Source organism: Amphibalanus amphitrite, unplaced genomic scaffold (genome assembly GCF_019059575.1).
Source record: "Amphibalanus amphitrite isolate SeventyFive unplaced genomic scaffold, NRLGWU_Aamphi_draft 000170F_arrow, whole genome shotgun sequence".
In the NCBI taxonomy this organism is placed as follows: Eukaryota; Metazoa; Arthropoda; class Thecostraca; order Balanomorpha; family Balanidae; genus Amphibalanus; species Amphibalanus amphitrite.
Window position 1 is genome coordinate 103,277 of NW_024881665.1, and position 17,966 is coordinate 121,242.

At 51.0% G+C, this 17,966-nt stretch overlaps 1 protein-coding gene across 12 annotated transcripts; it reads left to right on the forward strand.

The window, feature by feature from the left end:
- Positions 1-4,474: 4,474 nt before the first annotated feature.
- Positions 4,475-13,783, forward strand: LOC122383678 (RNA polymerase I-specific transcription initiation factor RRN3-like). 12 transcript variants are annotated; one of them, XM_043370349.1, is made up of 9 exons: positions 7,955-8,023; positions 8,763-8,929; positions 9,224-9,413; positions 9,659-10,423; positions 10,703-10,914; positions 11,563-11,741; positions 12,034-12,190; positions 12,670-12,774; positions 13,090-13,783. In XM_043370349.1, exons 1-9 carry the CDS (start codon positions 7,970-7,972, stop codon positions 13,250-13,252), a joined length of 1,992 nt encoding a protein of 663 aa, XP_043226284.1. In that variant the 5' UTR covers positions 7,955-7,969; the 3' UTR covers positions 13,253-13,783. The 12 variants fall into 12 exon arrangements, with proteins under 12 accessions (XP_043226280.1, XP_043226287.1, XP_043226282.1 ...); XM_043370354.1 differs by lacking the exon at positions 7,955-8,023 and adding an exon at positions 8,349-8,395 and having other exon boundaries at positions 8,748-8,929; XM_043370345.1 differs by lacking the exons at positions 7,955-8,023; positions 8,763-8,929 and adding an exon at positions 4,475-4,607.
- Positions 13,784-17,966: the final 4,183 nt, after the last annotated feature.

Here is a 17,966-nt window from a genome sequence, read left to right on the forward strand (position 1 = left end):
ATAAAATGCGGAATTTAGGAAGGCCTTTTGGCCTCTTGGATCCGGACGTGACGAGCTTTGTGTCAGTGTGTCACTGCATCAGTCGTTGGAATGTATGGTGTACTTGGCGTGAGCCCAGTGTTCGTCAAGCCTGGCCTTGAAGCTATTGACTGAGGGCGCATCGACGACAGCGGATGGCAGAGAGTTCCAGTCGTTCAGGACTCGTATGCTGAAGGCGTTCCGCCGCACTCTGGAGACAGCTCTTGGCTTGGACAGCTTCCACTCATGCCCTCGAGTTCTGGTCGTCGTCGCCGCAGTGAAGAACTGAGATGGGTCAACATCCACTCCCCGTCGAAGCACCTGGTAAACCGAGATCATGTCGCCTCGTCGGCGCCGATAGTAGAGCGATGGCAAATTCAGGCTCCGGAGTCTCTCCTCGTATGGCAGGTGGCGGATGCTGGCAACCAGTCTCGTGGCCCGTCGCTGTACCCGTTCAATGCGCTTCTGGTCTTCTCGGTTGAAGGGTCCCCAGACCGCGTTGGCGTATTCGAGATGGGGGCGAACCATGGTCCGGAAGAGTGTTGGAAGCGTAGTCTCATCAATTACTCCGAAGGATCGACGAATGACTGTCAGAATGTGTGACGCTTTGGCCACGACTGCGGCAGCCTGTTCCCGGAACTTGAGCTGGTTGTCTATCTTGACCCCCAGGTCCTTTTCCACCAACGTCTGATCTAACAGAGCGTCTCCCATTCGGTACAGGTGATTGGCGTTTCGAGGACCTAGGTGAAGAGACTTGCACTTCGACTGATTAAAAGGAAGTTGCCATTTCTCAGACCATCCGAGCAGGGCATCGAGGTCTCGTTGCAAAGCCTCCGACTCTGAAGCCTGGCCGACACTTCTGTACAGCTTCGTGTCGTCTGCGAATAACTTTAGCCCTGACGAGACACAAGCGGGCAGGTCATTGACAAAGACCAGGAACAGCAACGGGCCCAGGACCGTTCCCTGTGGTACGCCACTGGTGACAGGAACCCAGTCTGACTTTGCCCCATTTATCGACACACGCTGCTGTCGGTCAGTCAAGAAGGCCCTTATCCATTCGAGCGGCCGACCCCTAATGCCGCAGGATTGGAGCTTCAATAACAGGCGCTGGTGAGGCACAGAATTAAACGCCTTACTAAAGTCCAGGTACAGAGCATCCACAGGGTCACCTTCCTCCAGTGCACGGGTCCAGTCTTCGACAGTTTCGAGAAGCTGAGTGGAGCACGACCTCTTCTGTCTGAAGCCATGTTGCAGGTTGCTCAGCTGTTCCGTCTCGATCAAGTAGGACATCATCTGGTCACGGACCAATGACTCGAGGACCTTGCATGGGACGGCTGTCAACGTCACTGGTCGGTAGTTTGCAGGACTGTCCTTCACTCCCTTCTTGAAGATAGGGATGATCTCATCGTTGCGCCAGTCACTTGGTAAGGAGGAGTTGTCCAGAGAAGAACGAAAGAGACGCGCCCATGGCTCTGCCATAACCAAGGCCGTTTCCCGAAGGATGCGCGGGTGGAGTCCGTCTGGTCCCGGTGAGCTGTCTATCTTGAGTTTCAGCAACTTCTCCCTGACCGCGCCAGTGCTGATGTCAATGTTGTCCAGCAGGGGGCCAGGGTAAACAGGTGGTGGTGCTGGCAGGACGGGGTCCTCGACCGTAAATACACTCTGGAAGAAGTGATTGAGCAAGTTGGCTTTGTCGCGGTCCTCCCGAACCATCGTCCCGTCTTCAGCCTTCAAGTCCTCCACTCTTGTCTTGGTCCGCAGTCGAGTGCCTGCATAACGCCAGAAACCTTTGGCGTTCGTACGCAGATTCCTCACCAGATGTCTCTCGAAGTTCGCCCGAAGACTCCGAGTGAGTGACCGAAGCTTGTTGCGTGCACGACAGAAGCGGGCATAATCAAGCATATCTCTGGTTCGCATGTACTGTAACCACAGTGACCGTTTTTGCTTCTTTAGCCGAATGGCTTCGTGGTTGATGTAGATATTCTTATTATTTTGTTTGGACTTGGCAAGGGGTATACAAGTGGTCAAGTGCTCGGACAGTTTGGCCTTGATAAAAAGGTACATAGCATGTGTGTCCTGTGAAGTACTTGTTGGCCACTCTACATCAGACATGAGTTGGTTTAAGAGTGTGTAGTTGCCCTTGCTGAGATTGAGGTGTGGCTCCAATGGCTCAGTGGGAGGACAGTAGCATTTCACTTGGAACTGAAGCATGATATGGTCACTTGTGCCCAGGCCAGGCAAGTATTCCAGGTTCTTAACCATCGCCTCTTCAGAAGACAATATTAGATCAAGGGTATGAGGTGTTTCGCCAAGTCTGAATCTGGTAGGTCTGTCAACATGCTGGTACAGAAATGAGTCGTTCAACAGGTCAACAAACCCATGTGAACAGTGTGAGGGAGGTGCTGAAGAAAGACCCACTTGCCAGTTGATTTGCGGCAGATTGAAATCACCTCCAATAACCACATGTGTGTATCTAGAGTTGGTAGCCTGCTTGAATAAAGATCCAATCTTGTTTAGATCTTCTTCGGCAGAACCAGAGGGGCTTCGATAAATACAGCCAAGTAGAAGGACATCAGAGCTAGCCAGCGGCATTTCTATCCAAAGCTGCTCTCTGAATGTTGAATCCTTAAAAACAACTTCAGATACCCGGAGTGATGATTTGGCATAAATGCAGACACCTCTAATACCACTTGAGCCCAGTTTGGTTTCTGAGGGGTCGAAGTTCAGATACATGACGTAGCCAGGTACAGACAAAAGGGCTGGGGATATTGGGTGAAGTTGGGCTTTAGGTATGACTTCATTAAGTAAGATGAAGTCTGGTTCGTTTCCCGAAATGAACATGCAAAGGTCATCACGTTTCTTCACAAACTGGTCTGCATTTGCATACAGTACCTTGAGACCTTCTTCATATCTCGGTCCTGCCGGCCTGGATTGTCAGCACCTTTCCTGATCCGGGGTCTGACCCGTCTGGGCCGTCCCTGGGGTTGTCAAGGTCTGCCTCTGAGATGTAGCATGTTGCTGGGGTGCTACAGCACCTTGTGGCCTACCCCGAACAAGTTCAGCTTCCACTGTCCGAGTCAGGTCCAGTTTTCTTGTCACAAGCCGACCCTTCCTGATGGTGAGGTTCACTTCACCTGCATCTGTCCTCCTTCGTAGCTCCTCTCGGAGGCGTCTACCCTCTTCCCTCTCTTTCCAGGTAAGGTCAGGTGAAAGGTATACATTTTTCCAGAGATCTGTCGACCGTAGTTGAGGTGCCAGTTTTAGCACATCACTTTTAACCTCAGTGTTTTCAAGTCCCACTATCAACAGTCGTGGCTTCTCCTGACCCGGCTTGCCGACCCTGTATGCCTTTGTTACTCTCACATTGAGATGCATAGCATCGCGGATTACCTCCTTAAACTTTTCTTTGTCTGCTTCTACTCGTTCAGCATACAACTCACTTGTTGGCTCCGGGAGGTTATGCACTACCACATTCAGCTTGCGCTTCTCTTTTTCTAAGAAGTCATCAAAGACACCTGCTATTGCCTTCTCAGTGCAGAGGCTGGTATTCTCCTTCCCTTGGGATGGAATCGCTTCAAACTTTTTGGCTGCTTTTTGCATCACCTCAGCGCTGCCCTTGACGACCTCTGCGTAGGACGCCCTATCATCCTGGATTTTCTTGAAGGAGTGCTGTAACAGTGTCTCCTGATCCCCGATGAGTTTGGCATGAGCACGCATGACCTTCTCCACCTTTTCCATTCGTTCATTTACATGATCTTTCAGCTGTTTGACACCACTCTGTGTCTCACAGTGCTCGTTGTGACTGTTGGCATCAATCTTTGCAAATGCTGTTTGCATGAAATCAATCAATGCATCGAGCTTTGACTCCAGCTTAGAAAGCCTGTTGTCCTCGTCACTCTTCCCCTTAGTTTTGAGGGCTTGTTTACAGGCAGAACAATGCCAAGATAACACCTTGTGCTTCACAAGGGCATTGTAGCACTGCTTTGAAATGCCTTGACACTTAGAATGGAACCAGCGATCACACGTGCAGCACTGTACACCCATTTCCCCATCCTTCACATCAGTGTCACAGATTGGGTTGCTCGGACCACCCTTGCACGAGTTTCTGTCAAAGTTTGGTACATCCGGATCAGGGCTCGTGTTTGAAGACCTTGAGCCCCACAGTTTATAGGCGTCACTACTGAGCCTCCTAATTTTGGGAGCCTCATCCTCTGTGGAATCTGTTGCAAGTGAGCTCAGTTGGGGGGCTCGTGCGACAGCACCAGCCACTTCTTTTATTTTATCTGTCTGGTTTTCCTTGGAGCCTAGCTCAAATATTCCACACGGTTCAGAAATAGCACAGTTCCCTGCCTTACCTCCTTCAGCTCCTTCGGCAACAAAATCATTCACCTCGTTGCCGCCTCCACATTCGCCGCCGCCGGCCTCCACATTTGCATCCGACGGCGTCGATGGCGTCGCTGTAGATCCATTTGCGATCGTCGAATTGAGTGCATTTTCAGTTGCGGTCCGCTGTGGTTTCGACATTGGAGGTGACCTCTGGACTGGCATCTTCGCTCATGAAGATACGCCGAGACAGTTGAAATTGTGCCGTGGGTACCTAACTAATGTGTGCACTGATTGGGTCCTGTGAGAGTGAGAGCTCGATTTGACACCAAGATAGATCAATCAATCAATAAGATCAATCAATAAGATCATAGATCTTATTGATTTTTTCAATTGATGTAAATAATCATTTTCTAGCAAATTCGACCTGACGCGCACTCGCGTGGCTCGCGTGCACGGTCGCGTGGGCGCGCGCGTGGAGTGCGTGGTGCAGAGTGGTGAAAGCGTCGTGGGAAAATTTGCAGGTTATATAAATATTTGTTTGTTTGCTGACGCCGTGAAGGATCAAAGTACCGTGGACGTGGATCGTGGGTACCTTGAATTTCCATAGGTTTTTACTGAAATTGGGGCCCTAGTGAAACTCTTCAGGTTTTAAATTATAAATATAGCTGATGGGTAGTTTTACGTTAATGCCTACAAAGTTAGGGTAAGCTTGCTTTGCTTTAATTAAATAGGATACCACTCTATCAGTTTTACAACATTTTCTGTTTGTTTTGCAGCATGGGATTTCATTTAGGAAGGGTTTGACTCATGACTTTGACTGGAATGGTCCATGGCATAGGCTAATGGCTGGTTAATCAGAATAATATCAATATGTTTGGTTGAAGCAAGGCCATCTATAGAAGGTACAGTCACTCCCCCGCCGACCAATCAGAGACAGATCCAGAGTGACGTCACCCCTGATGCTCAAAAGGGGTACTCCGTTCCTTTACAACGTAAAAATGACTAACTTCATTTGAAGATTGTTGGTGACACTCTACACATATCGCTCAACGATTGATGTCATTAGAAAGTCCAAGTAATTTTCTAGCGATAAAAAGAGCAGCAATATGCTAAGAAATGGCCGGTTTTGAAGATATAGACGATTTAAAAAACCCTCTGCAGGTGCAGGAAAGCAACGTAAAAACGCATCGAGCTTATATTTTTACTATGAATAAATCATTTTTCAGTAAGTTTTTAGATATGGTATCGATTTATTCAACAACTTTATTACAATATTTCTATTACTTGTAACTTTATTTCAAAATAATATTTTCAAAAATGGCAACTGTTGGCAAGTAGCTTTGAAGCGATTGTGGCGCGCCGCGCCATTATTGTCCTGAGGCTCCCTTATGATGTCATCAAAAGTGGAGTGACATGGGCCTGGGTTGAAGCTGCAGTGACCAACGCAATTGATGTCATATTGGGATAAATAACAGGCCCATGAAACTTTGGCATTACAATTATCTTTATTCAACTGACATTGAATGGCATGGCCATAGGCCTCGTAAAGGAAAGGACGCCGGTGAAAACATGGCACCGGAGGGCATATTATTCACGTGACATTTGGAACTTCTCCCCCTCCGTGGGCCTTCAGCCATGCTAAACGTCACGTGTAAATTTCACAAACCTTGATCAAATCGCCCCAGGCGCCCTGTTTTCACCGTCGTCCCTCGTAAAGCCACAACACTTCCGTGGCGCTACCCAAGGCCCTAAAACATAAGGTTGGACGAAGTTTTCTACCAAAAATGTACTAGAATAGCGTACGAGTCAAAGCTATTTCCGTTGTTTCTTTACAAATATGTCGCTAACAAGCTTTTTCTGTAATAAATCATTATTTCGAAGTTAAGCAACCAGTTACTATAAATTCGATAAGCAAACACTTAATTTTTATATAAAAGCCTAGCTTATATAGTCCAATTCTAGTTGAATAATCAAGTAGCTACTAAATTTTCCAGATGTGACACATATTGCGCACTTCAGACAAATGCGTTGCTAAGGCGTTGCTAAGGACTCTTTCGCATGTTTTGCTGCGTGGTTTGTGTTTTTGTTATAAAGTGAGGGGAGTTAGATGGACAGGCTGTTTGATATTTTTTCTGGTTTTCTAGGACCGTCGCAATTACTTAACTTGACATACTTTTCTTGCTTTTTTATCCGAGGCTTTTTCAATAATTGGTAGATTCTATCGTGGAAATAAAAGGGCCAGCAGGCCACAGGGGTAAATGCAAGTCGACTGATAGTGAAATAAAAGGTAGAAGTGTCTGTTCCATTATAAATTTAATGTGATATGCTGGAACATGAAGCAACAGGATCAGACGCAAGAACCACCAATGAAGAGCCCAGAACCAGCAAGCGCCAATCGCCATGCCATCAAGAGCAGCCATGATAACGTTTGATTAGCTTTCAGAAAACCTTGGAACTATACGCCAGACGGTGAGCAATCAAGAGATCTTACAAGACCAGTAGTTACTTGAAAACGAGAGCCGCCAGGAAAATCAGCAGATTCTTCAATGGCAACACATTTCAACATCTATCTAGCAATGATTTGCACCAGCGAGGTGGCTATCATTGTGTTTTGTGTCTGTATCCCTAACTGCTCAAAAATATTTGTCAATAAATAAACAAACAAATAATGCGTCTTTTTCTACTGAAAGTAAGTTCTCCAAGTGGCAAGGGATAAATAATAGCTAGCAGGTACCTAATTAATTGCTATCTATTCATTCAATTCATAAATCATAGGCAATTCAGGGCATCGATCGGCAGCGCCCTTACTGCATGGTACTGCGGATCGTCCATGGATTTCTTGATGACTCCGACTCTGACTCAGACTTTCAAAAATAAACTCTGACTTTGATTTCAAATGTCGGCTCTGACCGACTCCGACTCCACAGCCCTAGCAGGTCTGCAGAGGCAATGAATTTTTGGTGACTCCGACTCCGACTCTGGCTTTCAAAATCGACTCTGACTCTGACTCTGGTCAGAACTGTCGACTCCGACCGACTACAACTCCGACTACGGAACCCTGAAAGGTCTGCGGAGGGGATCGAATTTCGGTGACTGACTCAGACTCCAGCTTTTAAAATCGACTCTGACTCCGACTCGACGACTCAGGTCAGAATTGTCAACTCCGACCGACTTCATGACTCCGACTCCGGAGCCGTACTGGCAGCTATCACGCCAGGGAGCTGCAAATCATATGTTCCGTGGCGGTTTATGGCATTAAAGTCGATAATGCGGCTGAATCGCACTATTAAACACCCTTATTGGCTGCAAGAACCACGAAAGTTAGCGCATCACCACTGGAAAACGTGACAAGATATCGATTAATTGGCCCTGGATTTGGATAAATAACATGTTGATGATCATATTAGCACACATTTACATTATCATCTATCTCAAGGTTGCCCTCCAGGCGGCTCTAAACTATGGCAATTTCCCTATCTTCAACATGTAAATGCCCTCGGGCGTCCTCGTGGTGACGTAGGCATGGGAGTGCCAGGTTGGTAGGAACTAGACTTCGACGCCCCCTGGCGCTACCCACTCTGACTGGCGACTGGTTTTGCTTGCAACGGCCAATGGCCCTTGACACATGGAGACTGCAACAACGAGAGCAAGGATATCAAGATATTTCAATCACTCTAAGGCAGCAAACCAAATTCTAATTTTTTGAAGAAAAAAAGTGATCCCATGTATGCAAGCACATGCACCACAAAGGGTACCATAGCCTAACTTAACATGGCCTTGCCTTGCATGCTGTGGTCTAAAGGTTGACCCAATGTAGAAGTTAAATTGTAAGGAACAAAGATTTGTGATAATGAAAATTTGCCTGGCAATGGTGTCACAATATACCACTGTCCTTTCATTAAAAAATAACCCCTTTGTTGACAAAGTCTATTGTGCAAGAAGCTGAGAAGGTCTGTTAATATGGGTTTGCTTGGCTCTGTAATTTATATATTGAGCAACCAATTCAAAAACATATCTCATAAGGCACCAAGATAGTGCAAAGCAGGCTGTTGTGTTTTTTTATAAATTTAGTCCGAACCTTTTGATGGGAAGGATTCACAAGGACAGAGCCACCGCTAAGCGAAGCTTGTTGCGATGACCCTGCCCTCTACCCTCCGATCGCGCAATTCCGATTCTATGGCAGAATTTAGAGTCCAAAGTTTAACGTGCGCACAAAGCCGCGCACGGCCGGTCCCCTCGCTGACTTCGCCTGGCTACGGCCTGCCACCAACCGCAACCATACCTGTCAGGAGGCCCATAAATGTCAAGCGCCCGTCGCGCTTCGAACCCGGACTGTCATAACCGGGAACGCGTGCTCTCACCACGCGGAGTCCAACGCTCTAACTAACTGAGCTACGGGACCGGTGTTTGCTCCCAAGTCCCAACTCAGCCCTAAATTTCCAACTCTACAAGGTTTCGACCAGAGTGAGAGGCTATATGTGTTCATTTGGCTTTGGCCTGCTGCAGTACCTACTGGTTGGGATGAATTAAGCCAGACCTCTATATATATAGAGAAGTTTGTGACTAAGCCAAACAGAATGCCTAGGTATGTGATGCATAAAATCTTGTTTGACATATCTTCTCCACTTAACCCTTCCCCACTTTATAATTCACAAGACTCAAATTTCCTCAATCAATGTCATAGGTGCAGGCAGACCTTTGCAGTAGTGTACCAACATGGATTGTCTACTTAAAGTAGAGTTCATGATTCCATAATCAAATCCATATATGAGAGCTCTGGCCACTGTATGCATGTGCAAAAGTGAGCCAATGCCAATGAGTAAATGTTTTGGCTCTCATTTCAGGGGGATTGATCATTGCTGTGCACTTATTTCTTCAGGACAATGGCTCTACCTCAGCTGATGTCCCCAAGTATTCTTAGAAGAGCGGACTCTGCAAAGAAGAGTCTGTCTGTGACATTTGAGGATTCAGTTCCCTTTGACCTGAAAAGTGTGCTACAAGAGGCAGATCAGGGAAACACTGGCCCATATGATGAACTATGTCAAGAAATCGCAAAGGGAATAATGCAGGTGAGTTGGGATGCAAAAAAGTACACGATAAGAAAACATAAGACAGCAAACGTAAGAAAACAACATCGTTTTGACAACGCTGTGTTGTTTCCCATCTTAGCCCTCTATGTGCACAACATTTCAGGTGTATTTTACTATCCATCTTTGCTGTAGTCCGCTGTCATTATCGATATTTGGCGTACCCCTCAGTGTCCCGTACCCTCCCCACTCCCCAGTTTGACCCTCCCGCCGTGCGCCGCTCGCAGCTGAGCCGTCTGTCGGAGGTGCTCGAGCAGCTGCACAGCTGCGCCGGCGAGCTGTGTGCCGAGCGGCACGTGCATCTGGTGCGCGCTGTGCTGGCCTGCAGCTGGCACCACCTGCCGGAGCCGGCGCTGCTGCGCTACTTCTCCGTGGTGGTGCTGCTGGCCACCAGCCAGCCGCACTCGGCCACCGACGCCATCAAGGTGCTGGTGCACGCGCTGCAGTTTGTCTCCGAGCCGGACCCGCTGCGCGAGGAGCCGTTCGCCGGCGACCTGACGGACGAGGAGCGGCGCATCCACACGCTCTCGGTGCAGTCGCTGGCCGCCATTCTCGGCGTCATCCCCATGGCGCAGGAGCCGCTGCTGCAGACCATCCAGCAGCGCACGCCCTACCTGAAGAAGTCGGCGCGCTCCCAGGCGGCGTTTTTCAGCAGCGTGCTGCGGCTGGCCGCCCTGCTACCGTCCGCCCGGCTGCCGCTGCTGCGGCTCGTCTACCAGCGGCTGGTGCGGCTCGATCTGCTGTGCCCGCGCGACCAGCTCGCGGCGGCGGCGGCAGAGGCGGCGGAGGACGCGCAGACGCCCGGGGAGGAGGGAGACGGTGAGGGAAAGGAAGAGGGCGGCGCGGCGGCGGCGGACGCGCCCGACGAGGCGGTGACGCTGGACGCCATTATGACGGTGACGCTGCGGCACATGGAGACGGTGTGCTACCCGGACGGCGCCGGGCAGCTCGACTGGCCGGCCACCAAACTGCTCTACGCAGACCTCATCAAGGTCAGTCGGTAGTCGCGGGCGCGGTTTGGAGGGATGGGCAGTCACGCTGGACAAGGTTGTCTAACTGAGGCAGGGAGTGTCGGACTGCTTATGAATGTGGACTCCCGTGTTTGAGGCATCTCTGAAATGAGACGACGTGTAATCGATGATTATTTTACGTTTCAATCGCTTAATAGAGTAAAGTTCAACAACATATCATTGACTACATTGTTTATTGACGAGATTCCCAATGTGTGTGCTGAGGCTGACGAGGTCGTCCCTGGCTGCGTCCACCGTCAGGTGTTTGAGGAGGTGGCGCTGCCGACACCGAGCACCGCGCACGCCCAGTTCGTGCTGTTCTGGCTGGCCGGCCGGCGGCTGGCGCTGGCCGAACACCTGATCGACTGGCTGTGGCGGCGCGTGCAGAACCCGCAGGCGGCCGCTGTGCTCCGACAGACGGCCGCCCTCTACCTGGGCTCCTTCCTGGCGCGCGCCAAAATCGTCAACATCAAGTGCGGACGAATGACCGTGTGTCGACGTAGGGGCAGTTGGCTGATTGGGGTGATGCTATTAGACTTGATGTCTTGGGTTGTTGTATATCGCTCATAATTTTATAACCTAACGGCATGATAAAGCCGGCGTGCCAGTCATAGTAACAGTTTCACTTTGATGCGGAAACCGATTTATGTAGCATATTATTCATTGCACGTCGGATTTCACTGGTATCCATTCGTGTTATGGTATTATATAATTTGTTTCACCAGTCTTCCGAATCATCGTCAAACTTGCCTCGTTCTCTCCCCCTCCCCTGACCACCCCTCCTGCTTTAGCCCGATGGTGCAGAGCTCCCTTCAGGTCAATACGTGCGGCTGGGTGCACCGTTACCTCACCTCCGCTCCTCCCTTCTCTTTTAGCCTGGTACGGAGCTCACTACAGGTCATGTGCGGCTGGGTACACCGGTACCTGAGTCCTGACCTCCCCTCCCTGCTCTTTCAGCCTGGTGCAGAGCTCGCTACAGGTCATGTGCGGCTGGGTACACCGGTACCTGAGTCCTGACCTCCCCTCCCTGCTCTTTCAGCCTGGTGCAGAGCTCGCTACAGGTCATGTGCGGCTGGGTACACCGGTACCTGAGTCCTGACCTCCCCTCCCTGCTCTTTCAGCCTGGTACAGAGCTCGCTACAGGTCATGTGCGGCTGGGTGCACCGGTACCTCACCCAGCAGGACAGCGCGGCTCGCGAGCGGGCCGACTTCTCCGTGCACCGGCCGTTCTACGCTGTTTGTCAGACGGTGTTCTACGTGTTCGCGTTCCGACACACGGAGATGCCGCCCAACGAGACATGTGAGTGGCCGCGGGGGACGGGGCGGGGTTCTTCAGAGGGGGGGGGGGTTCAACTGGACCCCATCCATATGTCAGCGGGCGTGCGGTGGAGAGGGGGATGGGAACGTCAGAGTGCTTCGGGTTTTCCATTCGGAGATTGTGTGCTTAGTTTTATAACTGTGCTAATAAGTGTCTGGTGACGATTTGTTATTCGTGGTAATCGGGCGATGTGCGATGAGCAACCGTTGGCAAATTACTCGCAACTGCGCCTCGCTGACACTGTTTCATCTCTGTGTGTGTGACTCGTCTCCAGACCTGCCGTTCCTGAGATCGCTCAACTACGAGCGCATGGTGACGTCACAGCTGAACCCGCTGCGGTTCTGTCTGCCGGCGGTGGTGCAGAACTTTGCCAACGTGGCGCGTCACTACCAGCTGGCCTACTGCTACACCGTCATCGAGAGGAACAACAGGTCAGCTGCGGTGGCGGTCGGGCTCGGCCCTCCTGGGGGGGGGGGGGGCTCACGGGCGGGGTCAGGGTCAGTTGCGGCGTGGGGTAGTCACAGGAGAGCTGCTGGCTGGCCAGGTTTGTTTGATGGTTAGAGAAACAAGAGGCAGTCACGCTACGGTGGATAATGAGTGTATGATGGACAATAGATAGTGTACTCGTATAATGTGTATTTGCCATGCACATAACGAAAAGCAATGACTGGAAATGTGGATACAACAACTCACACGTGTTTAGTATTGAGCCACACAGGTTTAAACAGCTGGAATTCCAAAGTGAGCTATCTTGCAGTCCCGGCTGCTCAGTTCACTTTGTGCGCGTTTATCGGCCGCTGTTTCCGCGTGTGTCGGGCCGGGCCGACCAGATGGAGTTAGTCTTTTCCTGTGTTCGCTGTCACATCTGCCGTCTAGTTCGGTAACAACTAACACCCCCCGCTCCCGGCAGGATCCGAATTCCCGTGGTAGTCAGCACGGCGTTCGGTCTGAAGCGTCTGAGCGCCGAGCAGTTATACAGCAGCTACTTCCCGTTCGACCCCTACCTGCTCAAACAGTGAGTAAAGACTGGGAGTAACTAGCTTCCCGTTCGACCCCTACCCCTTCAAACAGTGAGTATAGACTAGGAGCTTCCCGTTCGACCCCTGCCTTCTCAAACAGTGAGTATAGGCAGAGTCACTTCAAAATGGCGAGTGTCACTTAGACCAGCGAGTAGAACTTAACCAGTAGAACTGGAAAATAGGATGTCACACAGCGTTGCACTTTGAGTCGTGTCGAAAGCCCCGTACTCGTTAGTAATCTGGTTTTGTGTCGTGGTCCATCGCCTCTCCGTTCACTGTCTGACGCCTCCCCCCCCCCCTCCCCTCGACAGCTCGGCGTCCTTTATAAAGCCGTGCTACCGCGAGTACGAGGGCGATCCGATCGACTCTGACTCTGAGTCCGACTCGGAGGATGACGAGATGGAGGCCGACGCCGCGGCGGCAGCCGCCTCTCTAGAGTTCAGCTACGCCGTGTCGCCTGGCTTCAAACACTGACATCTGGTGGCCGCGAGAGGTAACTGTGCTTCCGTTGACCCCCGCTAGATGGCGACAGCGGGGCGGTCGCTGCCTAGGCGTGCGATGTTGGTGCAGGGAACTGGAGCGGGTGACCGGATCAGGTACCGTCTTGTGCGCGGAAAATGGATATGTTATTGCCTGATAAGCTGCCTGATAGGCTTGGTATGCCGCATTTGGCTTTATATGGATGTGTCGTTTTTGGTTTCTGCCTTCTTTCAGCTGTGGACGTCTCATGTGGCTGGACATTGGACAATGACATTTCTCTTGTGGCTGGACAGTGGACAATGACAATTCTCGTGTGGCTGGACATGAGACAATGTCTATGTGGAAGTTTTCGACTGTTGCGTTTGATAAAGCATTGTAAATATTTTCATATGCCCTGGAAGTGGAGCGTGCCCACTGCCCTCAGTCCCCGAGTGCCGGTAGACAGGCGGGGTCGTTTCGTGCTGTAGATGTGCGATATTATTATAGTAACATAATGCATCATATAATACATGCACGATATACTTATTTTTCGGCTTTTTAATATGCGTTCATCCTATAGTTCATTGCGTCCCCAGTTCGGGTTTGTTGACCTGACCTCTGATTTTAGATCAATAAAACTTTTTCCTATTTTTCTCTAGGTCAAATGCTTCACAACCGTGGTCGTAATTTGTCTTGATCTCTAAAACTATTTTTGGCAGCTATTTAAAGTTCACGTCTGTGACGCCAAAGTCTGCCGTGCTTAGGTCTAGACAACTCGACCCTGTGACGTCATCAAGGGGGCTAGGTCAAATTTTGTTTACTTCAGAAGATGTCGAATTGATAGGGGAGCAGGTACTACAAGTTTTGCTTTCCTATCATTAAGCGTTCGGGAGCTATCGCCAATATTCTCCAGGGGGGGGGGGATGAAAAACGCCCCCCCCCCCGGACCGCGAGGGTTAAAAAAGAAACTGGTCAGTCTATAGGTACTAGGCGAAGATACATACTGACATGGTGTGTAGTGACAATGGTGCTGTGACGGCCGTGCCGTGACCGCTGGGACGTGGCTGGACGTGGACCCAACTGTCAGGTGTTAGCTGTCAGTGTCCATGTGGCAGCTGTCCGGTGTCAGCCGTCAGTGTCAGCTGTCAGTGTCAGCTATCGGTGTCCATGTGGCAGCTGTCCGGTGTCAGCGCGGTGACGCCAGGGGAATGTCCACGGTTCACTAAACCCGTAGAGTGGCAAATGATATCATGTGCTCAGAAATAGAGATGGCATAACCGCATAATGGACCAGAAATTCATCTTTAAAGCTTTCTGATCGCACCAAACACTGGAGCAAGGAACTTTTGTGGTTAATTTGGTGAACCTGCGAGCGGCAGTGTAATAAAGTAGGTGTATGAGCGGAAAAACACAAAGGGTGGATACTTCCATTTCGCGTCTAGCTAGACGCGTCTAAGTCTTAGATACGTCTAGCTGGACGGGGGCTGCGTCTATCTGACGACAGCTAACTAAAGGCGCTTCTAGCTTGGAAGTCTCCGTGCGACAGTTAGACGCCAAATTGGACGTCTGCTCAGTTAGACGCCAGTTGGACGCCAGTGGGTGGAAGTCTCCGCCCAAAGGGACAGACAGTTTTTGGCTCTCTGTTTCGCAACTGCGCAGCGAGGAGACAAATTAATAATGACATTGATACGTTTATTTTAAAGACCAGCCGTGCCTAGTAATTCTATCGCAGAACTCCTTGATGCTCTTAGTTAGATACGCTACCGAAGAGTCAACTACGCATTTCATCTCACTCCTTTGAGAAGAGTCGCCAGGTCTTGCGACAGGTGTTTCTTAACCAGCTGATTTAAAAACTTCTTGGCCTTATTCTCCAAAATCGGTTTGTTTTTCGTCCACCACTCCTTTGTCAGTTTTTCAGCGTACTTGTCGGAAGGGTTACGGAGCATATTATCCAGAACTCCCAGAAAGCCGTTCAGATTGACGTTTATGTACAGTTTCTCGATGTCAAAGCCTACTTGCGTGTTCCTGGGCGTCACTTTGAGAGTTCCATTTCTCAATGACAGGTATAGTTCCGTCGCCAAACTGGCCACTGCACCTTTGACCCGAAGACGAGGCTTGGCGGTAAAGGAGAAACACTGCGGCTTGCCGAGCACCTTGGGGCAGGTGGAAAACCAGCCGGCGCCGGAGCCGGCCAGGCGCTGCCAGCCGAGCGCCGCCTGCACTGTGAGCGACAGATTTGCCGAGTGCTGCACCTCCAGGACGATAACCTGGAACTGACTCAGGCCGTGAAACTGCACACCGGTCAGAGTCCAGTTGATGGCGCCCGTGCCGCTGACGCCTCTGAATCGCAGCGGGTCGAAGCGTTTCTTCAGTGCCGGTCTGCTGGCGGACAGAATGCTCCCGACGCAGCTGGTCAGCGACGCCGCATCACGAAAGTTACAGGTGATGCCGGCTGCGGAGGTGACGATAGCCAGCAGCAGAAGAACGGCAGGCAGCAGGCCGCGGCCCATGGTGGTACACGGCGCTGAACGGGGGCCGCGCACCTCAGCTAGCTGAGAGGGGAACACCAATATCTCCAGCAGCGGCAGCGGCAGCGGACGGTGGCTGCCACTGGGAACTGAAGTCACCGTTGGAGCGCTACTGAGTCTGCAATCGCCACCGGTTAGAGCCACGTGGAGCGGCCCGCCACGACCCAGAACATTTACACACCTAAATGTCAACTTGACACTAAACCTGACATCTGTGAGAGGTCGCAACGTATACATACAGCTATGGCAAAAGTTAGCTATGCGCTATGTCTCCATGAACATGAAATATCTGCATTTTGAGTCACCGAGCGTCTGGCGTCATGTCCAGGAGTTACGTCCATGTCCCTATCTGACCCCGATCTCGATAAATGAGCAAATCTCAACTTCGACTGCAGAGCGCTTACTTTCGAAACAATCTTATCGCAGTTCTCATGTTTAGTTTTCAAAACTGATAACACCCGATCGCCGACGTAAGCATCGAGGGCCTTCTTTGCTGCTGTTCAGCTGGCATTTCGGTCTGTAAATGTTTGAGGTCGTGACGGGCCGCTTCAGGTGACTCACCCCCCGGTGGCGCCAGTACCACTCTGACACGGCGGTGTCAGTTCCCAGTGGCAGCCTCTGGCCGCTGCCGCGCCCGCTGTCGCTGCTGCCGCTGCCGCTACTGCTGCTGCTGCCGCTGCCGCTACTGCTGCTGCTGCCGCTGCCGCTGTTGCTACTGCTACTGCTGCTCCCCCTCCGCTGTGTGAGGTGCTCGGTCGACTCTGGGTGCCGTGTACCATCATGGGCCGCGGCCTGCTGCCGGCCATCCTGCTGCTGGCTGGGTGCGCGGCTACGGCCGGCTCCCCGGCCGGAATCACCTGCGATTTCCGCAGTGACCGGTCGCTCTCCAGCTGTATCCGAGGCCTTCTGGCGGCGGGACAGCCAGCGCTCCAGCGGTTTATCGACCCGCTGCCGCTGGCCGACTTCAGCGGCTCGGGGGCGCTCAACTGGACGCTGACGGGTGCGCAGCTGCACGGCCTCGGTGCGTTCGAGGTGCCGAAGCTGAGGATCCGCCACTCGGCGCCGCTGCTGCTCACCATCGTCTTCACCCTGCAGTGGCCACAGGTGACGGGCACGGCGGCCGGCTGGTTCGCCACCTGCCCCAAGGTGTTCGACAAGCCGCAGTGTTTCTCCTTTACCGCCAAGCCTCGTCTTCGGGTGATGGGCGCATCAGCCACCTTGGAGACGCACCTGCACCTGTCACGGAGAAATGGAACTCTCAAGGTGACGCCCACGCGGACGCACATAGGCTTTGACATCGAGAAACTGAACGTGAACGTCAATCTGGACGGCTTTCTGGGAGTTCTGGATAAAATGCTCCGTAACCCTTCCGACAAGTACGCGGAAAAACTGACAAAGGAGTGGTGGACGAAAAACAAGCCAATTTTGGAGAGTAAGGCCAAGAAATATCTGAATCAGCTGGTTGATACGCATTTATCGCCAAATTTAGGTACTCTTCTTAAAGGGGTAGGGCACTAACTAAACCTAATTTAGTGTCCGAAGTGCGGGTATTTATGAAAGAGGCATGAAGCCACTTACCTTTTAAGTGGGCCGCCTGTAAAATGAAATATGTCTATTCCCCTTTTCGCTGAATTTCTTTTCCTCAGTAACTTATTGAAGTTAATATCGTCATAGTTTTGTTTGCGATTAAAATCATTTTGTCACGTCGAGTCGCGGGCGTCACTGAGTCAGCGAGCTGTCAATAAATCCTCAATAACCGTTGAAATAAAGACAACGACGGATGCTCACCAGCGCTGTTATACAGATCCCACGAGCCGCTAGGGGAGGCAGTAAGTTCCCCCCCCCCCCTTTACGTTTTATGTAATATATCCGAAACCTACTAAACTGCCAACATGAAACTTGGCATACCTTCAAATGAATACCTAGGCCATATTTGAGGAAAGTTTGGTGGTTTTAGCACTTAACCCGCGCATGACTGGGGTATTTTCCATAACGCGAGTGACTGGGGGGGGGGCTCTCCAGAACCCCCCTGCTATCTCCAAAACTACTGGGCCGATCGTCAAAATTCAAACGGCGTCTGATATCCCTGGAAAAACTGTCGAGCGAAGGCTATTTTCATTGACCTCGAGGTCAACGATGACGACACAGGTCAGGTCAAAGAAAAAATTATCGGCATTTTTGCTTGTTCACAATTTAGGCTCT